Source organism: Symsagittifera roscoffensis, chromosome 4 (genome assembly GCF_963678635.1).
Source record: "Symsagittifera roscoffensis chromosome 4, txSymRosc1.1, whole genome shotgun sequence".
NCBI classification, from domain to species: Eukaryota; Metazoa; Xenacoelomorpha; order Acoela; family Convolutidae; genus Symsagittifera; species Symsagittifera roscoffensis.
Window position 1 is genome coordinate 14,854,619 of NC_087065.1, and position 23,024 is coordinate 14,877,642.

General features: G+C 34.4%; 1 protein-coding gene across 1 annotated transcript in view; it reads left to right on the forward strand.

Annotated features, from left to right (window-relative positions):
- The window catches only part of LOC134844771 (WD repeat and HMG-box DNA-binding protein 1-like), a 473,647-nt gene extending 452,127 nt beyond the window's left edge, over positions 1 to 21,520 (forward strand). The window contains exons 7-13 of the mRNA XM_063861586.1: positions 4,314 to 4,591; positions 9,563 to 9,848; positions 11,889 to 12,314; positions 15,000 to 15,217; positions 17,395 to 17,640; positions 19,650 to 19,954; positions 20,777 to 21,520. Coding sequence (XP_063717656.1) covers positions 4,314 to 4,591; positions 9,563 to 9,848; positions 11,889 to 12,314; positions 15,000 to 15,217; positions 17,395 to 17,640; positions 19,650 to 19,954; positions 20,777 to 21,401 — 2,384 coding nt within the window. The 3' untranslated portion in view covers positions 21,402 to 21,520. The remainder of the gene's footprint in view (positions 1 to 4,313; positions 4,592 to 9,562; positions 9,849 to 11,888; positions 12,315 to 14,999; positions 15,218 to 17,394; positions 17,641 to 19,649; positions 19,955 to 20,776) is intronic.
- The last annotated feature ends 1,504 nt before the right edge of the window (positions 21,521 to 23,024 follow it).

The window sequence follows — 23,024 nt, forward strand, 5'->3', positions numbered from 1 at the left end:
TTCCAAAATTTGGTTAATATTGTGTAAAAAGTTTCAATCATGAGTTCCAAAAGCTTTAAAAGTTAAATGGCCGGACAAATGGGATCGTGAAATGGATAAAGTGCAGGAACCAATTAGCCATAAAATTATTGATGCTACTGTTAACTTTTTACTTTCTAATGTACGATCATTAAAAAAACACCATGAAGATGTGGAAGCACTTCTAAGTAGTCTCGAGTCTCCGATACATTTACTATGTCTTACAGAAACGTGGCTTAGGGAAATTGATGATGTTAACTTGTTTATAATCACAGGTTTCCATACCATCATAACTAATACCAGAAAAACTAGAGGTGGGGGAACTATGATACAGCTAGGCGATATGGTTAACTTATTAGAACAGCTTGAGAGTGGCATTCCAGAATCCTTATCAATCCTTGTTGAAGTTAGTGGTAAACAATTTATAGTTGTGTTGGCATATGTACCCCCACGATATGATAAAATTAAATTTGCCGATGAGCTCGATAAAGAACTAGAGCGTCTTGCTCAGTATAAAGTACCGATAATTCTAACGGGAGATATCAACATCGATACACTACAGAAAAATAAGTTACAGCAATCATATCTGAACACAATAACAGCAAATGGGTTCGAACTTTTGAGTAAATCTGCAACTCGAATTAGTGACACATCTGAAACTTGTATAGACCATTTTATAATCAGGAATTTAGAAAATCCAACCATTGAAGTATTAGATAATGAATGCTTTTCTGATCACTATCTCATAATATTGAAATCTAATTTTGGCTTTAAAGGTGATTTATCAAGTTATTCATATCGTGATATGTCATTCTTAACAAAATAAAATAAAATGAAGAATTTTTTTGTCGAGTTTGAAACAAAACTTAGAAGATGCAAACCTGATCAGCGATAATAACATAGACCTTGCGTATAAAAAGTTCAATCACAGCTTAATGAAATCCCTAAACCTTTTTACACCATTACGTAATATGATACACAAAAGCAAAACTAATGCTCCTTGGTTCGCTAAAGGCTTGAAGAATTCGTTTATAAAAAGAAATCGCTTATACAAATTGTGGAAGTCAGACAAATTGAAATCTCTTAAAAAAGTTAACTTTCTTAACCAACGTCAAAAAGTCGAAAAACTTATAAGAATCGTGATAAAAGATCATTACTATCAAAAATTTAATAAATGTATTGGAGACTCGAGACAAGTATTTAAAGTTTTGAATGAAATAAATGGCAAGACGGCAAAATCATCAAAAGTGTCAGCTCTTTTAATCAATAACAATAAATTATCTGACCCCGTTCTAATATCTAACGCTTTTAATGATTATTTCGCTTCGGTAGGAACCAAGTTAGCAAGCTAAATTGACCACGTGGAGCCAGTAATTAAAATAGAAGACGTAAGCCATTCTATGTATCTCTTTAATAGTACAATTTGTGAGATAATTGATGTGATAGAGCGTCTGAAGTCCAAGCATAGTTGTGGCATCGATGAAATTAGTAACCTTTTTTTAGTTAAAAGCAAGTATGTGTTAGCACCTTATTTAACATACTTAACTAATCTCTCATTTTGCTCCGGTATGTTTCCTCAAAGCCTCAAGTGTGCTCGGGTTTTACCTCTTCATAAAGCTGATAGCAAAATAATTATGAGCAATTACCGTCCAATATCACTTTTAAGTAGCTGCAGCAAAGTTATTGAGAAAATCATGCACTCTCGATATACAACTATCTTGAAAAGTTTGAATTACTGTATCATCGTCAGTTTGGGTTCAGGGACAAGTTTGCCACAGTTGATGCATTAGCTGAATTGACTGAAAGATTGAGACTAGGTGTTGATAAAAACATTAAGTTTGATACCCTGGACCATAAAATTCTTTTGAGGAAACTAGAATGCTATGGAGTACGTGGAAATTGCTACAAATGGTTCGAAAGCAATCTATCCAATAGGTATCAATGTGTACATGTAAACAACTGTTCATTTGATTGGTTGCAAGTAAACACGGGAATACCTCAAGGCTCTGTTTTAGGCCCTATCTTGTTTCTTGTTTATATTAACGACATACAGCACGCAGTTTGCAATTCAAATGTGTTTCTGTTTGCAGATGATACAAACATATCATGTCAAACATCTATCTATGAAGATTACCAGTTAGATTTGACCAACATTCCTTCCTGGCTTTGTTCAAATAAATTAACCTTAAACTCAGATAAAACTACTTGAATTAATTTTACTAAGGATAGAAGTGCTTCCAATCTATTTTTTTGACATACTTGATTTTACTTTTCAGCCGAAACCTTTTTACAAATACCTAGGTGTCATTGTAGATGATAAGCTTAAATTTTTTCACCATATACAGAATGTTCAATCAAAACTAGGTCGTCACTGTGGTGTAATATCAAAAATGAGACATTATGTACCAAGATCCATCCTACTGAAATACTATATGTCGAATATCAAGCCAATAATACAATATGGCTCGCTCGTCTACGGCGGCACGAGTTTTTCTTTTTTAAACCCAATTTTGAATATGCAACGAAAAATTGTTCGCATGATCTGCTTCAAAAGGAAATTTGATACCGTTACTAAATTCTTTTCTGATAACAAAATACTAACAGTTCATGAGCTATATGTAAACGATTTGATGAAGTTTTGTTTACGATCACTAAATCAAAAACATCCAACTTGTTTTCTCAATTCTTTGCTTACTTTTAAAAATTTTGCCTATAATACGCGAATTTCAGAAGGTCGAATATTTGTTCCACTATTCTGTAAGAATAAGGTAAAATCATGTTCTTTGACTAATAGGGGTTCAAACTTATTGAATATTATGAGTATAAATGAGCTTTTTTTTGAAAATTTTGGATTTATGTCAAAAAATGAAGAATACAGTTTCGTCCATAAATTTAAAGATAATTTCATATGTGGAAATTACGAGTTGGTGCAAAACATATTTCTTTGAATTTTTTATTTTTAAAAAATGGTACCCGCTGGCTAAATGCTATCAAACAACCATTCTAGGGTTGCGATTCTATGCTGAAAATATGACTCTCCAAATCCTTGTATTTTTCTAGATATCGTATTTTTTAGAAAATTTAAAAAAAAAGAAAAAACTGCGCCTTTTGTCTATCCCCTCCATTTTGTTGGCTTAATAATTTAAATAAATTGATGCTTGTATTATCAACTATGGAGAAATAAATTCTTCTTCTTCTTTTTAAAGGCATCAATTTTTTGTCGAAATTCGAAAGTTGAGATTTTTTCAAAAACAAGTCAGTTTTTTCCTCTTTACTCGCTTTTATCGACTCATTTCAAACTGTCAGTTGGCTATGTTATGAAAAAAGTTTTCCAATTAGAGAAGTTTCTTGAATTTTGAAAGCATTCGATTGATATAAACTTTTTCTTGTCTCAGAAATTGAGAAGTTGAAAATGTCAAAAGTAACTTTTTAGTTTTTTTGGTTTTGTTGAATTGATTTGCCTTTTCCAGCTGTCTCTTGGCTGCCTTCATCTGCTGAATAATGGAATTAGGAATAGTTCTACGTTTTGAATTGTTCAAAGTCAATGAGATTGTTTTCCCACAATTGCTGTTTTTTATTAAGAGTAATGAACGTAGTTCATTACTCCTAATTTTTGGATTATTAGGTCTAATTTTTGGATTATTAGAGTAAGACCTAATTTTTGGATTATTAGGTCTAAGGTTCGAGTCCCGATCGGGCCTGGTTTTTCTTTTGTGTGGAAATTGATTTTGTTTCGGGGATTTTTCTCGCTGTAGTTTGATTTTTCGCGGTTTGACTTTTGATTATTGTAAGGAAGGCAACTCCACTATCGAACAGCAAAAATCTGAAGGTCACGAAAAACGTTATCGACTTCTTATTTGAAAGTGGATTTTGTTTTTCAATTTTCTCAGCGGAATAAAAGTTTTTCCCATTGATCCAGTTTTCTCAAAATGGGTTGATTTTATCAAAAAAGTTTCGAACATAATCTGTTCTTGAAATTCAAAAGGCTCTAAGGCCATGCACTGTTTCTTTGAATTTCGAAAGTTGAATTGAATTTAATTATCAGATTCCACAGCGACATAAAAATTTAAGCTATTGATCCAGCTTTCTCAACTTGGGTTAATCTTAGTGAAAAAGCTTAAAGGTCATCTATTTTTTTGGAAATCTGAAAGTTGATATTTTTTCAAGAAACAAGTCAGTATTTTTTTCTATTTACTTGTTTTCATTGACTGTTTTATACTGTCTGTTTGCTATGTTTTTTTATCTCCTTGCACTTATTGACACTTTTGCAAATTTCTGTTTGCTATTTTTTGTAGCTCATAAATCAAAACTTTACTCGCAGTTTAATATAATTATAGTATTTCTCTTAAATTTGAGTCTGTTCCCAGGAGCGGACGACATTCTGAATGAAATGGTGAAATCTCGGCATCAGGCAGAGGGATCTGGGGGGATTAATAAAGACAATGACGATGAAGATGATGGAAGTATCTCCCTAGACCAGATCAAACAGTCCTACTCTTTGACCGTAGAGAGAGGCTTGGATGCGGAGGGGGAAGAGGCAAATGACATTGACATGATGGGAGCAGGCGAAGAGGTGTGTGTATGTTTGCGCGTGTTTGTATGCAAGCGTGTGTGTAAAAGTGTAATGTGTTTATTTAATTTATAAGGTGTCCACTTATAAAACTCGCGTTGATTTAAAAAAAAAATTTTCAGCTTCATGCCGGAAAGTCTTCCAAATAACACATTTTCAAGATTTTTTGGGTTTTTTTTGAAAATCAATTCAAACTGTTTGCTTCAAGAAAGGCAGATTATGCGCTTTCATTACAAATGTGCAATTGGCGCGAAAAAAAGTGATTGAATTTAAGTCTCGAAAGTAGATTTTAATTTTTCAGTTTACAAGCTGAATTAAATATTTATCACGTGATCAGGTTTTCTCAAATTAGGGTTGCTTTTTAAGAATCGATCAATGCATTAAAGTGTCTTATTTAGGTCGTGATGATTTTCCTAAGAGTCGATGAATGTAGTTCAGGCTCGTATATTGGTGGTGATGATTTGTTCTCTTTTTAGTTTGTTTTGGCTAATATTTGTTTTTTTCGCGGTTTGACTTGATTTTACTATAATTTCAGTTCAGTTCTTTTCCTTCGATGAAAGAAAGGCAAACTCTATTATCGTTTTTAAAGTGGAATTCAATTTTCAGAGTTCCCAGCGAAATAGAAATTTTACCTAATGTTTTTCCAAAATTTGGTTAATATTGTGTAAAAAGTTTCAATCATGAGTTCCAAAAGCTTTAAAAGTCAAATGGCCGGACAAATGGGATCGTGAAATGGATAAAGTGCAGGAACCAATTAGCCATAAAATTATTGATGCTACTGTTAACTTTTTACTTTCTAATGTACGATCATTAAAAAAACACCATGAAGATGTGGAAGCACTTCTAAGTAGTCTCGAGTCTCCGATACATTTACTATGTCTTACAGAAACGTGGCTTAGGGAAATTGATGATGTTAACTTGTTTAAAATCACAGGTTTCCATACCATCATAACTAATACCAGAAAAACTAGAGGTGGGGGAACTATGATACAGCTAGGCGATATGGTTAACTTATTAGAACAGCTTGAGAGTGGCATTCCAGAATCCTTATCAATCCTTGTTGAAGTTAGTGGTAAACAATTTATAGTTGTGTTGGCATATGTACCCCCACGATATGATAAAATTAAATTTGCCGATGAGCTCGATAAAGAACTAGAGCGTCTTGCTCAGTATAAAGTACCGATAATTCTAACGGGAGATATCAACATCGATACACTACAGAAAAATAAGTTACAGCAATCATATCTGAACACAATAACAGCAAATGGGTTCGAACTTTTGAGTAAATCTGCAACTCGAATTAGTGACACATCTGAAACTTGTATAGACCATTTTATAATCAGGAATTTAGAAAATCCAACCATTGAAGTATTAGATAATGAATGCTTTTCTGATCACTATCTCATAATATTGAAATCTAATTTTGGCTTTAAAGGTGATTTATCAAGTTATTCATATCGTGATATGTCATTCTTAACAAAATAAAATAAAATGAAGAATTTTTTTGTTGAGTTTGAAACAAAACTTAGAAGATGCAAACCTGATCAGCGATAATAATATAGACCTTGCGTATAAAAAGTTCAATCACAGCTTAATGAAATCCCTAAACCTTTTTACACCATTACGTAATATGATACACAAAAGCAAAACTAATGCTCCTTGGTTCGCTAAAGGCTTGAAGAATTCGTTTATAAAAAGAAATCGCTTATACAAATTGTGGAAGTCAGACAAATTGAATTCTCTTAAAAAAGTCGAAAAATTTATAAGAATCGCGAAAAAAGATCATTACTATCAAAAATTTAATAAATGTATTAGAGACTCGAGACAAGTATTTAAAGTTTTAAATGAAATAAATGGCAAGACCGCAAAATCATCAAAAGTGTCAGCTCTTTTAATCAATAACAATAAATTATCTGACCCCGTTCTAATATCTAACGCTTTTAATGATTATTTCGCTTCGGTAGGAACCAAGTTAGCAAGCTAAATTGACCACGTGGAGCCAGTGATTAAATTAGAAGACGTAAGCCAATCTATGTATCTCTTTAATAGTACAATTTGTGAGATAGTTAATGTGATAGAGCGTCTGAAGTCCAAGCATAGTTGTGGCATCGATGAAATTAGTAACCTTTTTTTTTAGTTAAAAGCAAGTATGTGTTAGCACCCTATTTAACATACTTAACTAATCTCTCATTTTGCTCCGGTATGTTTCCTCAAAGCCTCAAGTGTGCTCGGGTTTTACCTCTTCATAAAGCTGATAGCAAAATAATTATGAGCAATTACCGTCAAATATCACTTTTAAGTAGCTGCAGCAAAGTTATTGAAAAAATCATGCACTCTCGATATACAACTATCTTGAAAAGTTTGAATTACTGTATCATCGTCAGTTTGGGTTCAGGGAGAAGTTTGCCACAGTTGATGCATTAGCCGAATTGACTGAAAGATTGAGACTAGGTGTTGATAAAAACATTAAATGTAGCTTCTTCTTTGATTTAAAAAAGGCATTTGATACGCTGGACCATAAAATTCTTTTGAGGAAACTAGAATGCTATGGAGTACGTGGAAATTGCTACAAATGGTTCGAAAGCTATCTATCCAATAGGTATCAATGTGTACATGTAAACAACTGTTCATTTGATTGGTTGCAAGTAAACACGGGAATACCTCAAGGCTCTGTTTTAGGCCCTCTCTTGTTTCTTGTTTATATTAACGACATACAGCACGCAGTTTGCAATTCAAATGTGTTTCTGTTTGCAGATGATACAAACATATCATGTCAAACATCTATCTATGAAGATTACCAGTTAGATTTGACCAACATTCCTTCCTGGCTTTGTTCAAATAAATTAACCTTAAACTCAGATAAAACTACTTTAATTAATTTTACTAAGGATAGAAGTGCTTCCAATCTATTTTCTTGACATACTTGATTTTACTTTTCAGCCGAAACCTTTTTACAAATACCTAGGTGTCATTGTAGATGATAAGCTTAAATTTTTTCACCATATACAGAATGTTCAATCAAAACTAGGTCGTCACTGTGGTGTAATATCAAAAATGGGACATTATGTACCAAGATCCATCCTACTGAAATACTATATGTCGAATATCAAGCCAATAATACAATATGGCTCGCTCGTCTACGGCGGCACGAGTTTTTTCTTTTTTAAACCCAATTTTGAATATGCAACGAAAAATTGTTCGCATGATCTGCTTCAAAAGGAAATTTGATACCGTTACTAAATTCTTTTCTGATAACAAAATACTAACAGTTCATGAGCTATATGTGTACGATTTGATGAAGTTTTGTTTACGATCACTAAATCAAAAACATCCAACTTGTTTTCTCAATTCTTTGCTTACTTTTAAAAATTTTGCCTATAATACGCGAATTTCAGAAGGTCGAATATTTGTTCCACTATTCTGTAAGAATAAGGTGAAATCATGTTCTTTGACTAATAGGGGTTCACAGTTATTGAATATTATGAGTATAAATGAGCTTTTTTTGAAAATATTGGATTGTTGTCAAAAAATGAAGAATACAGTTTCGTCCATAAATTCAAAGATAATTTCATATGTGGCAATTACGAGTTGGTGCAAAACATATTTCTTTGAATTTTTTAATTTTAAAAAATGGTACCCGCTGGCTAAATGCTATAAAACAACCATTCTAGGGTTGCGATTCTATGCTGAAAATATGACTCTCCAAATCCTTGTATTTTTCTAGATATCGCATTTTTTAGAAAATTAAAAAAAAAAGAAAAAACTTAATTTTTTTTCCATACTATTTCTCATATTCTTATTTCGTCAGCTGGAATGAGAAGAGAACTGGCCGAAATGACAGGACTAGATGTAATAATTATTCCTTTATGAGGGCTTAATTTAAGGGGAAAATAAGTTTTTCCCCACAATCCTATTTTTATTCGAGTATAAATTTATCTTTATTACTTAGTTGCAATCCTAATTTGTTTAACGGGTAGACGTCAAGTAAGCACATACTGCGCCTTTTGTCTATCCCCTCCATTTTGTTGGTTTAATAATTTAAATAAAATGATGCTTGTATTATCAACTATGGAGAAATAAATTCTTCTTCTTTTTAAAGGCATCAATTTTTTGTCGAAATTCGAAAGTTGAGATTTTTTCAAAAACAAGTCAGTTTTTTCCTCTTTACTTGCTTTTATCGACTCATTTCAAACTGTCAGTTGGCTATGTTATGAAAAAAGTTTCCAATTAGAGAAGTTTCTTGAATTTTGAAAGCATTCGATTGATATAAACTTTTTCTTGTCTCAGAAATTGAGAAGTTGAAAATGTCGAAGTAACTTTTTAGTTTTTTGGTTTTGTTGAATTGATTTGCCTTTTCCAGCTGTCTCTTGGCTGCCTTCATCTGCTTAATAATGGAATTAGGAATAGTTCTACGTTTTGAATTGTTCAAAGTCAATGAGATTGTTTTGCCACAATTGCTGTTTTTTATTAAGAGTAATGAACGTAGTGATTTTTTTTTAGGAAAAAGTCTTAAAATGCTCTAATAACTACAGATCTGCATTCATACATATCAATGCATTTATGAAAGCGCGTAGGTATTTATGCACTTTTTGATTGAAATTCATCTGCTGAAAGTGACGTAAACAGCACTCTCCAAATCCGAACGTGGAAATGGCGCAAAAAAACGTAAACGATTTCTAGTTTCGAAAGTGAAATTCAATTTTTGGAATTACGGTGGATCCAGTTTTCTCAAATTGGGTTCATATTATCAAAAGAGTGCTAATCATAAATCGTTCTAGAAATTCAAAGAGCTTAAAGGGCATCGAATTTTTTGAAATTCAAAAGATGAGGTTTTTTAACAAAGTCTGTTTTTTTTCTGTTTCCAGTTGTCAGTTGGCTATGTTTCAGCAGTTTACACGAGCTGCACTCGGTTTTTTTAAATTTGCTGAATATTTTTTCCCTGACATTTATTGACCGCAAATGTTCTCCTTACAGGGAAAAAGCTTCAATTTCTACGGCACTAATAATGCCCAAAATCAGGGACAGCAAGCAGTTGCGGGACCCAAAGTGGAGATAATCAACTACCAGACACCCTTTCAACCAGCATCTTCACCTGCTTCATTGAGTTCAAGGTATATGAAGTGGAACCTGATTGGCATTGTGAGAAGGGAAGAGCACTCGCAGAATGAAGATGTGGAGGATAATGAAAATGGCGCTTCGATCACTGTGGAGTTCCACGACAGTACTTTTCATCACGCCATGCATCTCATTGACGATCATGGTAATTCACTCCGAAGTTCTACAACATTTTTGAAGTAGTGGTTATTTACAAGGTTGGGGAGTAGCATGTGACCAAGTACATGAGTGTGCTGAGTTTCATTTATCGTTCAATTAGCAACGGTATTGCAGCTGGTCTTTTGACTTCTTCTCATAACGTTTTTATAGACTAATTGTTGTTGAAAAACTTTTAAAGGTGAACTATACAATGTTGATGTACTATTACGATAGTCTGCAATGTTTTCTAAAATCTGCTTACTTAGAGGTTTTTGAAAACAAATTGTCTTTTTATTTCTGCTTAAGTTTTTTCTTCAACTATCTAACGCGCGCTTATTTGAAAAAGCATGATGGAAACTCGCAACGTTAACTGGTAGTCTTGAATCTCTGATTATTATGTTATGCAACTGTAGGTCAACGCTGCCTGATAGATACAGTTGAAATCTGCACGTTGTAGCAGGTTTTTATTCCTTTTTAATATAATAGGACAACGCGAGGAAGAGGTGTTATGGTACAATTGGATAAAAACGTAAATGTTTTTGATTAGCCCAAAATCCTTAAGGGCAAACTACTCTCTTGAACAGCTAAAGTGTAAAGGTCTCGAAAACAATGACCGATTATTGAAGTGGATTTAGATTAGATTTCCCAGCGGAATAAAAACTTAACCTATCGATCCAGTTATCTCAAATTGGGTTATTTTATGCTAAATAGTTTTTCTTGAAATTCGAAGAGCTATACATCCATTTTTTAAGTTTGAATTTCGAAAGTTGAAGTTTTTCAAAAATTCGTTTTTTTTGATACCTTACGTTCATTTACTTTTTTCCAACTCTCTGTTGGCTGTTTACAAATGTGCAAATTGCGCGAAAAAAAAGATGAATGAATTTAAATTTCGAAATTTAATTTTAATTTTCCCTACGGAAATAAAAATTTGTTTATTGATACATTTTTCTCCAATTAGAGTTGTTTATGAAGAAATATTAGTCAGGAAATGTTCTTGAAATTTTAAAAGCTTTCGTGTGATCTGTTTCTCGCCCTTCTCACAATTCAAAAGTTTAAAAAGCTGAATATATAATTCAGGGGCGGACTCCATGGATTCGACTCCATGCCTCAGGGATTCGACCCCATGCCGGCCCAAAGGGTCCCCCAATTGTACTATCTTGAGATATCCATTTTTGGCCGGCCGGCCCCTTTAGTTTTCTAAAGGCGCCAAAATATACTAATTTTGAGGGGGGAGTGCGCGCCGAAAAAAAAACGTTTCATAAAAGTGGCTGAAAACGCATTTTTTTCAATTTTTTTCCTTAACTACAGATTGAAACTATTATCGTTGGTTTATTAGGCAAATTGGTTAATTAGGCAAAATATGAATCCGGTTGTTCCAGAATTTAATTGGGAAGTAAAAGGGATAACGAGAAGAACTTGTTGCCGAGATGAACAAAATTATTTAACAAAATTAGTCAAATAAACATTTCATCATTAAGTTCAATTAAGATATCGGAGACCCGAGAAACATTTTCAAACTTGTGAGTGAACTCTTTGGTAAACATGTGCATGTACAGGGAAAGTAGGGCTATTCGTAAATGAAGAAATTGTTGCTGAACCTTTTTTTTTAAATTTTAGAATAAATGAGGCTCAACAACTCATGAGTTTTTCTTGTCGTTGGATTCTTTTTTGCTTTTCCATAAACATTTAGCTTTTCTATTTTGCACGCATTATTTTTTGCCTAATAAATGAGAGTTCCTTTGAAACCGTGATGTTGGTGCTTGATATCATTGGTTTGGCACAAGTATTTAGGGCATTTTAGATGTGCACTTATGCAGATGATACATATATATAGTAGCATGAAATTCACTTCAAGGCAAATTTTGGTCTGAGTGTTTTGGTGTATCCGGTAGGGGAGGTAGAACGTTAAATTGTAGTTTGAAATTATTGTTGATAAAAAAAATTTCATAACAACTTTTGTTTTTCTAATCAACGATATTTGATTACTGGTGATAAGAAAAAGGTGCATGTAATTTGGAATGCGATAGTTTTCCTTGTTTTTGTTCAGGATATACATTGGCTGATTTGAGCGAGGAAGCCCTACTTCTAGCCTCCCCCTCAAGCACAACTCTGGAGAATAAAGCTAGTGTAATAACATGCAACACCTTCTCATTCTGGGACCACAGTAACCAATGGACCACTCAGCTACCCCACGGTGAAAAGGCCATAGCGCTATGCCTCGGAACTATGTCATGGCTCGCAGTGGCCACTAATCATGGGTACTTGAGAGTGTTCTCAGTCTCAGGTCTGCAGTTGTCAGTGATAGTGCTACCGGGTCATTTGGTGTCCATTTCAGGCGGCGCCGAGGATTTGTTGCATGTGTATCAGCCCTCGCAGACATTACAAAGAGATCGGTTTTATTCTGCGGCGATTTATAAAGTGACAGGTTTCGAAGTGAGTTTGGCAATGACGGAACAGTTCCCTATGTGTCAAGGTTAGTTACTCATAGAATGCTCACTGTAAGATCTCAAGCAGCAGAGGATATAGTTCACATATCAAGCATTTTGTGCTAGATTTTAAATGTCATCCTATAGGGTTATTAAGCTCCTGTGATTTTCTTGTGCCCCAACCGAAATTGATGCATCGCGATGTTAAGTTTTGACTTTTTGTACATCGATGCAAAGTTTTCATCATTAATGAGATGATTCCAGTTTTTTTCGATACCTTGAAGACAGAACTGAAATCAACAATAAATGCTATGGTGACGGATGCAGTACAAAATGCTAGGTCTGAAACTGGTATGAAGTAAAAGCGAATATAGATTTTGTTGGAACTAAAGATTGCCTGAAGTCACCGGCGGAAGCTGAGCAACTGGAATGCCACAATAGAAGGGAGAATATCAGAATAATTGGTATGTAAGAATATGCTAGCGAGGACTATAATGTAACGATGGGAAAAGTGTTGAAAATAGCGAACGCATTATGCGCAGAAGTTTCCCAGACAGATTTGTCAATAGCGCACCGGCTTCCATCTAAAGGAAATGGACCCAAGCCTATAATTGCTCGATTCTCCAGAAGAGTGGCCAAAATAAATATCCTCAAGGAAAAGAAATTTATGGCTCAAAATTAAAGCTAAAGAACGTTCAAATATTCGAATACTTGCCAATTTCGAGGGTAAGCTTCTTCCACATGATGAAAAAAGATGATCGAATTGCAGACGTTTGGACACGAGATGGAGTTATAAATACAGTTGGAAAGCTGATGGATTAATATACAAAATACACAATTTGTATGACGGAGGAGTTTTTCTCATATACAACATGTGTTGAGTTGTTTTGGTAAAAAGGTGTTTTTCCAGGGGCCAGTCAACCTGATGACACATGAGCCTTCCGTGACAAAACTATGTCAGATTGATCCAACTTCAGTGATAGAACCCGCTGAAAACTCAAATATTAGAATCATACTGTCTAATGTTCGCTCTGTAAAAAAAAATCTTGAAGATCTGAAAGCACTTCTAAGTAGCCTCGAGTCCCAATAAATAAACTTTGTATAACAGAAACATGGTTGAAGGAAACCAATAATAATGAAATGTATAAAGTCAGCGGATTTCACACCACTCACACAAACAAGAGAATAACCAGAGGAGGCGGGACTATGATTCAATTAGGATATAAAACTACATTAATTGGTAAACCTGAAACTGGTCTACCAGAAGCGGTGGCTACGATAGTAGAATTTCTAGGGGAAAATGATCATTTTTGTCTGCTATGTACCACCCCGCTATGAAAAAACAAATTTGTTGAAGAATTACACAGAATTAGAATCACTAGCCAAACTCAAATTACCTATTGTTGTTGTAAGAGATATCAATATTGACATCCATACAAAAGTTATTCTACAACATTCATATCCTAATACTATAGAGGCAAATGGATTCCAAATTTTAGATGGCAGCGCTACTCGTGTTTGCGATAATACGGAGACTTGCATTGATCATGTAATTACCAAGGATGTCATTGACCCAAATGTTGACGTGCTCGATCAGCAGTGGTTTTCGGACCACTTCCCTTTGTTAATAAAATTCAAATCCAACCAAAATTTTGCTATAAACAACAATGAATATAGAGACATGTCATTTCTGACAAACATTTAAACATTTTTTGTCCATTTTAAAAGGAAAGTTAGTCTACTAACAATCAAATTTAGTAGGTGATAATGATGTGAATTTGGCCTATAATAAATTTGGCTATTCCTTAATGGATACAATAAAATAGTTTGCCCCAATTCGAAAACGAATATTTAAAGCGAAAGCGCCATGGTTTCAAAAAACACTTAAAAATGCTATATCAAAAACAAATATTTTGTATAAAAACTGGAATTGTGATAAGGGAAATACAAACAAGAAGCATAACTTTCTTTTGGAACGTAAAAAGGTGGATGTCCTCATTAGGAAGAGTAAAAAAGATTATTTTTATCATAATTTTTAAAATTGGATAGGAGACTCGAGGCAAGTTTTTAAATGACTTAAGTGAAAAAGCCGAAAGCTACGAATATTGCAGCTCTAAATATTAGCTGGGAAACAGTATCGGAGCCAATGGTAATGTCTGCTGCCCTTAATGATTATTATGGAACAATCGGTTCGCAACATTAGGTATTTTACAACAATAGGTTCTTTGCAACAATAGGTTTTTTGCAACAATAGGTTCTTGCGGAAAGTATCATGAACACTAATCAATGCAATGATATGGAACCTAGTAACCACTCAATGTATTTTTTCAATGTTCACGCTCAAATTTGATTTGTAGTGGCTTGACTTCTGTTTTTTTTTTTAAATTCCTATCGAATTCTTTTGCTAAAAGGAAAGAAAATTACGTGCTCGAGTAACAAAATGCAAGTTACGCGAAAAAAATTGAGTGAATTTTAGTTTTGAAAGTTGATTTTAATTTGGAGATTTCTCGGGGGAACTGCAAAATATCTATTTATCCTGTTTTCTCAAGTTATCTATGGAAAAATTGCCTATAATAAAAGGTTGAAGCTCAAAGAGCTTAAAAATGAAAAATTGTCCAATGAAAGTAGATAAATTTTTTCAATCTCCTTGAGTTCCTTGGCACTTTTCCAGCTGTCTGTTGGCTATTTTCGGTTTTAAAATTTTATCCAGAACTTGTTTGTTTTTTATTTAGCTGAAGACAGTATAATCTGGACTGGGTTCTCACAAGATAACGATGCAGTTGTCTCCTTTGCAAATGGACCAGTGTATCTCCTGAAACGAAGCTCATCTGACAACTCAGGTCATTGTTGGATGCCAGTGTTCAACTGCAAGCAATTCCTGAACTCGAAGTCAGACAGAATCTGGATTGTGGGAGTCACGGGGAAGCAGCTGCGAGCTATCTACTGCAAGGTAACTATACGTCCGCTTTTCTGAAGACCGTTTTGAAACCTATTTTTGATGCGATAAACATTTTGTATATTTTAGTTGTAATGTTATATGGTATATATCAAAATATACCAATATAAAACGAAGGTTCTATAAGTCGTTAAGTTATAATGATTTAGATGAGTTTGTTTCTATGTAGGTCATGTGGTTTTAATTCGTTCTTTTTCACGATAATGTTCACACTCAAACTTTTGTTTTTTGGCAGTTCTTTAAGTTTCCTTCAATTTAAATTACACCACAACAAAATTGCAATTAGCAAAAAAATCAAGATTTTTTTTTACTTTAGAAGTTGTTTACGCTCAAGTTATGGTCAAAATGCCAATTAAAAATGAGTTTTTGAATGCTAAAAGTTTTACATTTTCCGTTTTACTAGAGTTGGCTGTATCGGCTCTTTTTCCTTTTCCCCCCCACCTGCAAATTTTTACAAGAAATTTTGTTGACCACATTGTCCGATTGTTATTAAAATTGACACATAGACTAATTAGGCCATGACAAACATATTTAGTCTTCATAATCAACCTCGTAAAACCACTTGTTACACTAAAAAATTGAAGCTCGTCTGAGGTGGGGGGAAAAGGAAAAAGAGCCGCTGTATCTTTTCCAAGTGTATGTTTGGGCTCTTTGCCAGTTCCCCCCCTTTCGAATTCAATTTTGAAAAGTCTATTTAACGTTGTCATAATGCAATGAAATTTGGCGTGGTGAACAAATCGACAATTCTGAACAGATTTGTTCTTCATTTTTTACAGCGTAACATCACGCATTTAGACGTAATAACACGTAAAACAAACATAAAACTCGGTATTTTGAAAGGGGGGGAAACTGGAAAAGAGCCTATGTTGGCTATGTTACTAAATTGAAAATGTTTAATTATTTCGTTGCGTTTTTGCTATAATCACGATCTGTAAAATTGGTAGTTTCATAGCATCTGTTCTCTTCTTTGTTTGTGGCTAGTGATTGGTAAATATTAAGATTCCGTGGACGAGTGGTTAGTATGTGAGTCTTCTAAGTTCTATGTTGCAGGTTCGATTCTCAGAGGCTGACGTTTTTTTTTAAAACTAATTCGAGACTTATTTCTAATTTTTATTCCTGCACTTTATAAAGCTGCTTTTTTCGTGTTCTTGCATGTATTTGCGAAACGAAGCTTGGCTCTTTTTCCTTCCCCCCCCCCCCCCCCCCCCACCTCACACAAACATGAATTTTATGGTCTAACGAGTGGTTTTACAAGGTTAATTATGAAGACCAAATATGCGACAATCGGACAAAGTGAACAGTAACTTCAAATATAAAAATTTGCAGGTGGGGAAAAAGGAAAAAGAGCCCGAAGCTTCACCTCTGTGTTAATGCTTTTTCTTGTCTCTGCGAAGTGAAGCTTCGCTGTCTAAATATTGTGAAATTCAAAGAGAGTTAAGATAATTTTTTTCCCGACCATTGAAATTGGGGAGAAACTTTGTTTTTGAGTGTCTTCGTTTTTTTTGCTTTCAAAATCAGGCAACACAAATAATCATCAGAATGTGTCGAGTCATATATCATACTAAATCCCTTTCAGTCGTGATTCAAAAAATTCTCCCAGTGTCTAGAAAAATTGGTTTGAAATTTTTTAGATTTAGTCTAATTTCGAGTGAGTGACGCTTGTTATATGAAATTTTTATTATTTCAGTCTTTTAGGATGAAGAAGCTTGATTTCACTATAAATAAAACTAGTTTAGCGCTCATTTGGCAAAAAAGAGGTTTTTTAAAAAAATTAAAATTACTGCAGAAAGATTAACACACAAAAAATGACAAAATTTTGTCATTTTTTCTGTGTAATTCTTTTTTTGATGATAAATGTCGATCATGCCTAATTCCCTAATTTTGTACGCGATGGTATAGTTCTCGAATCACATCACCCCTTTTGAATTTTTTTTCTATTTTTGTGAATATCGTTGGAACATTCTGCGGTTCTTGCACAGCAACCGGCTCTTCTTGTATTTGTTTAATGTTTTTCATTACTTTGTTACTGACTCTGGAGTCCACTTTAACAATTGTCAGTTCGCTTTATTCGCAAAATGTTGATGTACGATCAAGATCGTCCAGCGTTTTAATTATTTTGGTGTTCAAATGAGTAGTGTTAGTATTGATGTTGGAATGATTGATTTATGCAGGCATCCAAATTCCCAGCTCAACTTCCTCGCCCCATAGTCCTCACATACACGCTTGGTCTACCCCTGTGCAACATAGAGTCGGAGCAGTCTCAGATGGAACTGGAACTGCAGAACCAGAGAGTGTTCAGTACCCTTTCAGTCCAGGAGGTCCAGTCCGCGTTTCTGAAGATGTTCGCACTTGCATGCAGGACTGACAGGGATTGTAGGGCGGTGGATATCTGCAACTTGATGCCCAATGAAGAAACGGTTAGTTGGAGGCAACAAAATTTTAATCCAATGATTTGAATCAGATAAATTAAACGAAACTCACACCGATTATTTCTTGTCTTAATAGTTATTACGATATATTTACGTTTATTATTAAGCTAGCGAGCAGCTAGTGTTTTAGTACGAACCTTCTTTTTCTTCCAACCTAACTCGAAAATAAAAGTGTTCATTGTTGTGTTGGCGGAAGTTGTGTTCATGAGAAACGGTATGTATGTTCACAATCGTACGCAAAAGCCATTTGAAATAGTTTTCCGAGGAAGTGATTCTGCACTTCAACAATCCCAACAGGTGGTGTGGCGTGTAGCTCAAGATTGTTTGTTGGTTTCGTTTCAGTATTTGAATTGAGCAGCCCAGAAGGCCAACTCTCGCATCCCCTCGCTCAAATATGGAAAAGATAGCTCATTTCGGCCATTTACGTAACCAATTGGTTGAACTTACCCGGCCGCTCGTAAGCTTGCCTGTTCTTACTCCCTCGGGGAGAGGGTATACCTTGGTGCAAATAGCAGTTTGAATATTGGAAAAAGGCAGAGCTAATTTTTGAGTTTCTTAAGCCAAGATAGCCCGACCGGTAGAAAGCGAGGCGATACAGTCTAAGGCCTAGGTTCGAAGTCGTTCGCATTGCCTGGTTATACATAGTTTTTATGTAGTAACTTTCTGGAAAATTGTGAAATTAATCCCCCCTCAGATTGTTTTTCTGCTTACGTCCTTTTTCGGTTCTAAATTTGGATTATCTTTGACCAATCTTGATTGCTATGTTATTTAGCTAATATTGTAGACTGCTACCGTCGTTTGCAAAATTCTCATCGTCGGTTAAAAAGACAATGCTCATTGAACTGTAAAAAGTTATGATCGGCGTTTCAGAATACGCTACCATTTCAATGAGCGGTTTAATATTTTCCCCGTTATGACAGTTGTACGAAATGGCATAAAACAATACAATATTCAAAAAATTTGAACTTAAAGGTGATGTATTTCCAAAAAAAGTAATAATTTTGGTCTCCTTGAGTTCCATGACATTTTCTAAATGTCCGTTTGCTCAATTTTTTTAAAAAAGAATCTAGGCTAGCTCTCTGATTACACAAGTGAGGCGTAGTGTTTTATTATGAAGATTTTTTTTTGTCTAATCTAAGTCGCAAAAAAAAGTGCTCATTTGATGGCACTTTTGGTATATTTCAGTTTAATCATTTTTAGGCCTATTTACGCATAGGCAATTTTATAGCAGTTGTTGTTGCTTTATTTCTGTCTAGTGTTAGGTCCTGTTTGAACAAACAGGAAATATGAAAATGCATTATATTTGTTGTTTTTTTTATATTTGTTTTTTTAAAGAAGTTTTTATCACTATTTCGAAAATTACAATATAAATTTGATGTGAAGGGTTCAATCTAAAAATCGGGGCGTGTCTCCCCTGCATAGGAATTTTTCTAATCGATAAGAAGAGAAAACTTATGGATTAAGGAAAAGTCATTTTTTTGATTTCTTGATCGTTTTTTGGAATTTTTTCAGTTGTTTCGAAAACTACCCAGCCACATCTGAGATGAAGCATTCAAATGAAAGAACGAAAGCGAGTTGAAGTTTTTCTCCTTTAAATAAGCAGCTAATCTCCTAATTACGCAGTGAAGTTACTAGGGTTTTGCTTAAAGTTCGTTTTTTGAATTATTGAAAATTATGCTTTTCAGTATCAGTACAACATATGATTAAAAATATGAAAACAGGTACATCCAGCATTAGCTGGGCTACTAGCTTACTTCCAAGTGACCGTGGCGCAGATGCGAGAACGTGAGTGACACTCCTAATTATCAGGTCGGAGATTTAAATCCGGAGCATTGAAATAGTTTGTTTCTTTGTTCGAATTTTTGCTGCTTTATTGGTGGCTAATGTGTAGAGTATTTTTTTAACAATCTCCTCGCTAAGCTAATGCCTCTGTGTAAAAGTGCAATGGACAAATTGGTTGTTTATTTTAATTGATCGAACGTAATTTCGTTCAACAGGTTATTCTGGCAATCAAATACGCGACCAAATTGAAGAAGCTGACACTAGCCAAGAAACTATCGGCCATCGCACATGAGAAGGCCTCTATGAAACCAGGAGCAGTGCTGGAACACCAATCTAGCTTCAATGCGTTCGAAGATGACAACAGTAGAGCTCTGTTTAATAGTCAGTCTGTGGACTCTTCTTCTGTAGCTCTACAGGACGACAGTAGAAGTGCATTCTTGTCAGAGACTGAGAACCCGATTCTGAGAAGAGCGAATATTGGGAAGATATCGAAGAGTAATACTATCAACGATGACTCAAGGTATGAAAATGAGCAGACATGTTTTAATCAATTTGAATTCCAATTGGGTCTACAAAACTAGGTACATTTTTTGCGATTTACGATCTTGTTTTTTTTTGTGAATGAGGCTTTTTTGGTGGAAGTTACTGTGACACATATTGAATGGCCAATGATTTTTGAATTGATTGTTAGCTTGAATTTATCTCCGATCACTGTTTCCAATCGTAAATCTGTTTTTGTATCAAGTGTCAGAGAGCGTAGTTTTAATGTTTCTTTTCCCACGAAAGTTTTGAAATTAGTTCACGAAAGTTTTTTTTTTCGCAGTTTGACCTTTGATTTTGTTTCAAGTTCAACTCAATTTCATTAGCAGAAGGAAGGCATTGTATCATTTTAATATGGAAGCAGGGTGTCGAACAGGTCGGTTTTAACCGACTTGTCGGTTTTGGTCTGTGGTTGGTAGTTTTTTTGTCTGACGTCGGTTTAAGTCGTTTTTTTTTGGATTTAATTTTTAAAGATAAGTTTTAATTGACGTTTCTCACTCCAACTAATCTTACAAGTTTCCTTAAGGCTCATTCGGCGCCGATGGATACTAATTTTGAAGTGGAGCGCGTGCCGTTAAAATGCGTTTTCTGTCAAAATTTTCTAAAAAGTGCCCAAAAACGGCATTTTTGACCTATTTTCTCAAAATTTTGCCTGCAGTGCTGAGAATTTGGTCAAAACACGGTCTTTCAGCATTAAAGGATAGCTCAGATCTCAATAATCTAATTTTTATGAGTAAAACTATCAGGTCGTTTTTTTTTCGAAATCTCATTGAGCACCCTGAATGGTATTGATGTGTTTTAGCGCTAGTGATGGTAGTCTTCTATCTCCCTCAATATCAATGATGGAAGAAAAACGACGCAAGAACCCATTTATTAATGAGGTTACCTCGTCCACCCTTTCATCAACTAAAATGAACACATCTGACTTACACCGAAGCCCCTCGATGGGTTCTTCAGTATTCGACAATCTGAAGCTTCTCAAACCCGAGAAGCTGAGAGTCGGACCAGATACGAAAGCAATGCCGAGACGCAAGTCAGTCTTAACCTCTTCGCAGAAACAAACGAGTTCCGTTGGAGAACAAGAAAACAAAACCACTTCGAGTTTGACTTTGGCTGGGGTGAAGAATATGACACCGTTTCAAATCTTCTTTGAAAAAATTAAACCACAACTGCAAGGCGAATTTCCAGAAGAAGAGGCAAATGAGAAGCTTCTTTCGGTTGCAATGAAGCGATGGAAACTACTCAGTTCAGAGGAAAAGTCATTGGAGTCTCTCAGTGAAATAAGCTCATCTTCCGCAGACAGCAGAAGGTTGAAAAGGAAATCAGAGAGCAGTGAACAAATTAAAGAAAATCAAGAAAACGGTACTGAAGTCGTGAAGAAAAAGAAGTTTGACAGCGCTGTGCTTGAACAGTTTTCATTTAACTGAAATTAATTGCGACAGTTTGTGAATATTATCTTTGTTTTTGAATAAATAAATGTTGGTGTGAATAATAACTTTGTTTTTTGAGTAAATAAATGTTGCTGAATTGAATTTTTGACTTTCAAGTTTTAAAAGTGTGAGATAAATGCTGGTATCTATTGTTCAAACCCGGTTGCTTCTTTAAGTTGATAACAAGTCGATGAACGTAATGAAGATTCTTATATAGCTCGTGGTAATTTTTTCCGGAAAAGTATTCACATTTTTTGGCTCAAATTTGATTCAAATGAATGTCAAACAAAAAAATATTAAAAACAATTAAAGTTAAAAAAAAACTTTTTCTTATTTATTAAACACATTTTTTAATTTTTTTAAAGAAAACTTTTATTACCAAGGAAGCGGTAAATGAGTTTTCCAAAAGTAGTTTTGTTATTAAAATTAAGTTTGTTTGGCTAAAACTTAATTAAAAGTTAAATTTTCGGATAACGAACGTTACTCGATTTCTTTTTTCGCTCGAAATGAAAGTAAAACTCATAAAATTTGTGCCATTCTTTGACACTGCTACAAATTTTTAAGGTGGTTCAAATCGCGAGTGAAAGGCTTATCTTTCGATATATATCAGTCGACCTAATCCGATGATTATTTGTGGTACCTGAGTTTGCGTAGAAAAAAAAAACACAATCGAAAACAAAGTTATCTCTATTTTTGATGGTCGGAACAACAAGGATAGCTTGTGTCCTTGCAAGTAGCACATAATGTTCCGATCATGGTATTTTAATAAAAGAAACCAAACATAAAGACATATTTTCACTAAAATTGGAGGACTGATTTAGGTGAAAACTGCATGACTGAGAAATATTGATATCTAGAATAATGATTAACTTCGAGTAGAGTGAAGACGAAGAAGTCAGCTTTTGAGCAAGTTTTGTCTAATGTTGTCAAAATTTTGAAAACAGTCAGAAAAGTTTGTCTCGACACAGTGAAGACTTCAAGAAGTTCTTAGAATTCGAATCAGGATTAGTAGGTTTTTAAAATGAAACAACAATTCAACCCGTACGTGTTTTCCTTGAGTCAAAGTTGACTGGAAATTTAAAGAAACGTACCCTATGCGACATATACATTAGTCCGCAAGAAAATTTAAAGCGAAAAACGGCGAGTTTTTTATTTGTTAAAAAATCGAAAGTATTTTTTTTTTGCTTAAAATTTTCGATTATTTGTTGAATCGTTTTAACCGTTCTTGTGCTGATATATGCCCGAAAGTCTTATCGCACAGTTTAGTTTCTGACTTAGTACACCGTCGGCTTGTAACGCTATCTACTTTAGGATAGATTTGTTTGTGCATTTCCCATGTCCAATACTTGAGCTTAGTCCCACTCCTAATTTCCATAGTCTTAATAGATCTGGAAAACACTGGTAAAATCGAGCTTAGGTGGAGATCAACTTTGTTTTCAATCAGCTTATAAAGTGGTCTGATCAATTAATTTGGCCAAACTACAATGTCGATTTTTTACACATGCATAGCTTGTGTTATTGTATGAACTATCTTTTTTTTCCAACCTAAGTCGCAAATATTGTTGCGATAAAATGTGTTCATTTTGAGAAAGTTCATTTTGATCAATAACCAGCTTTTTA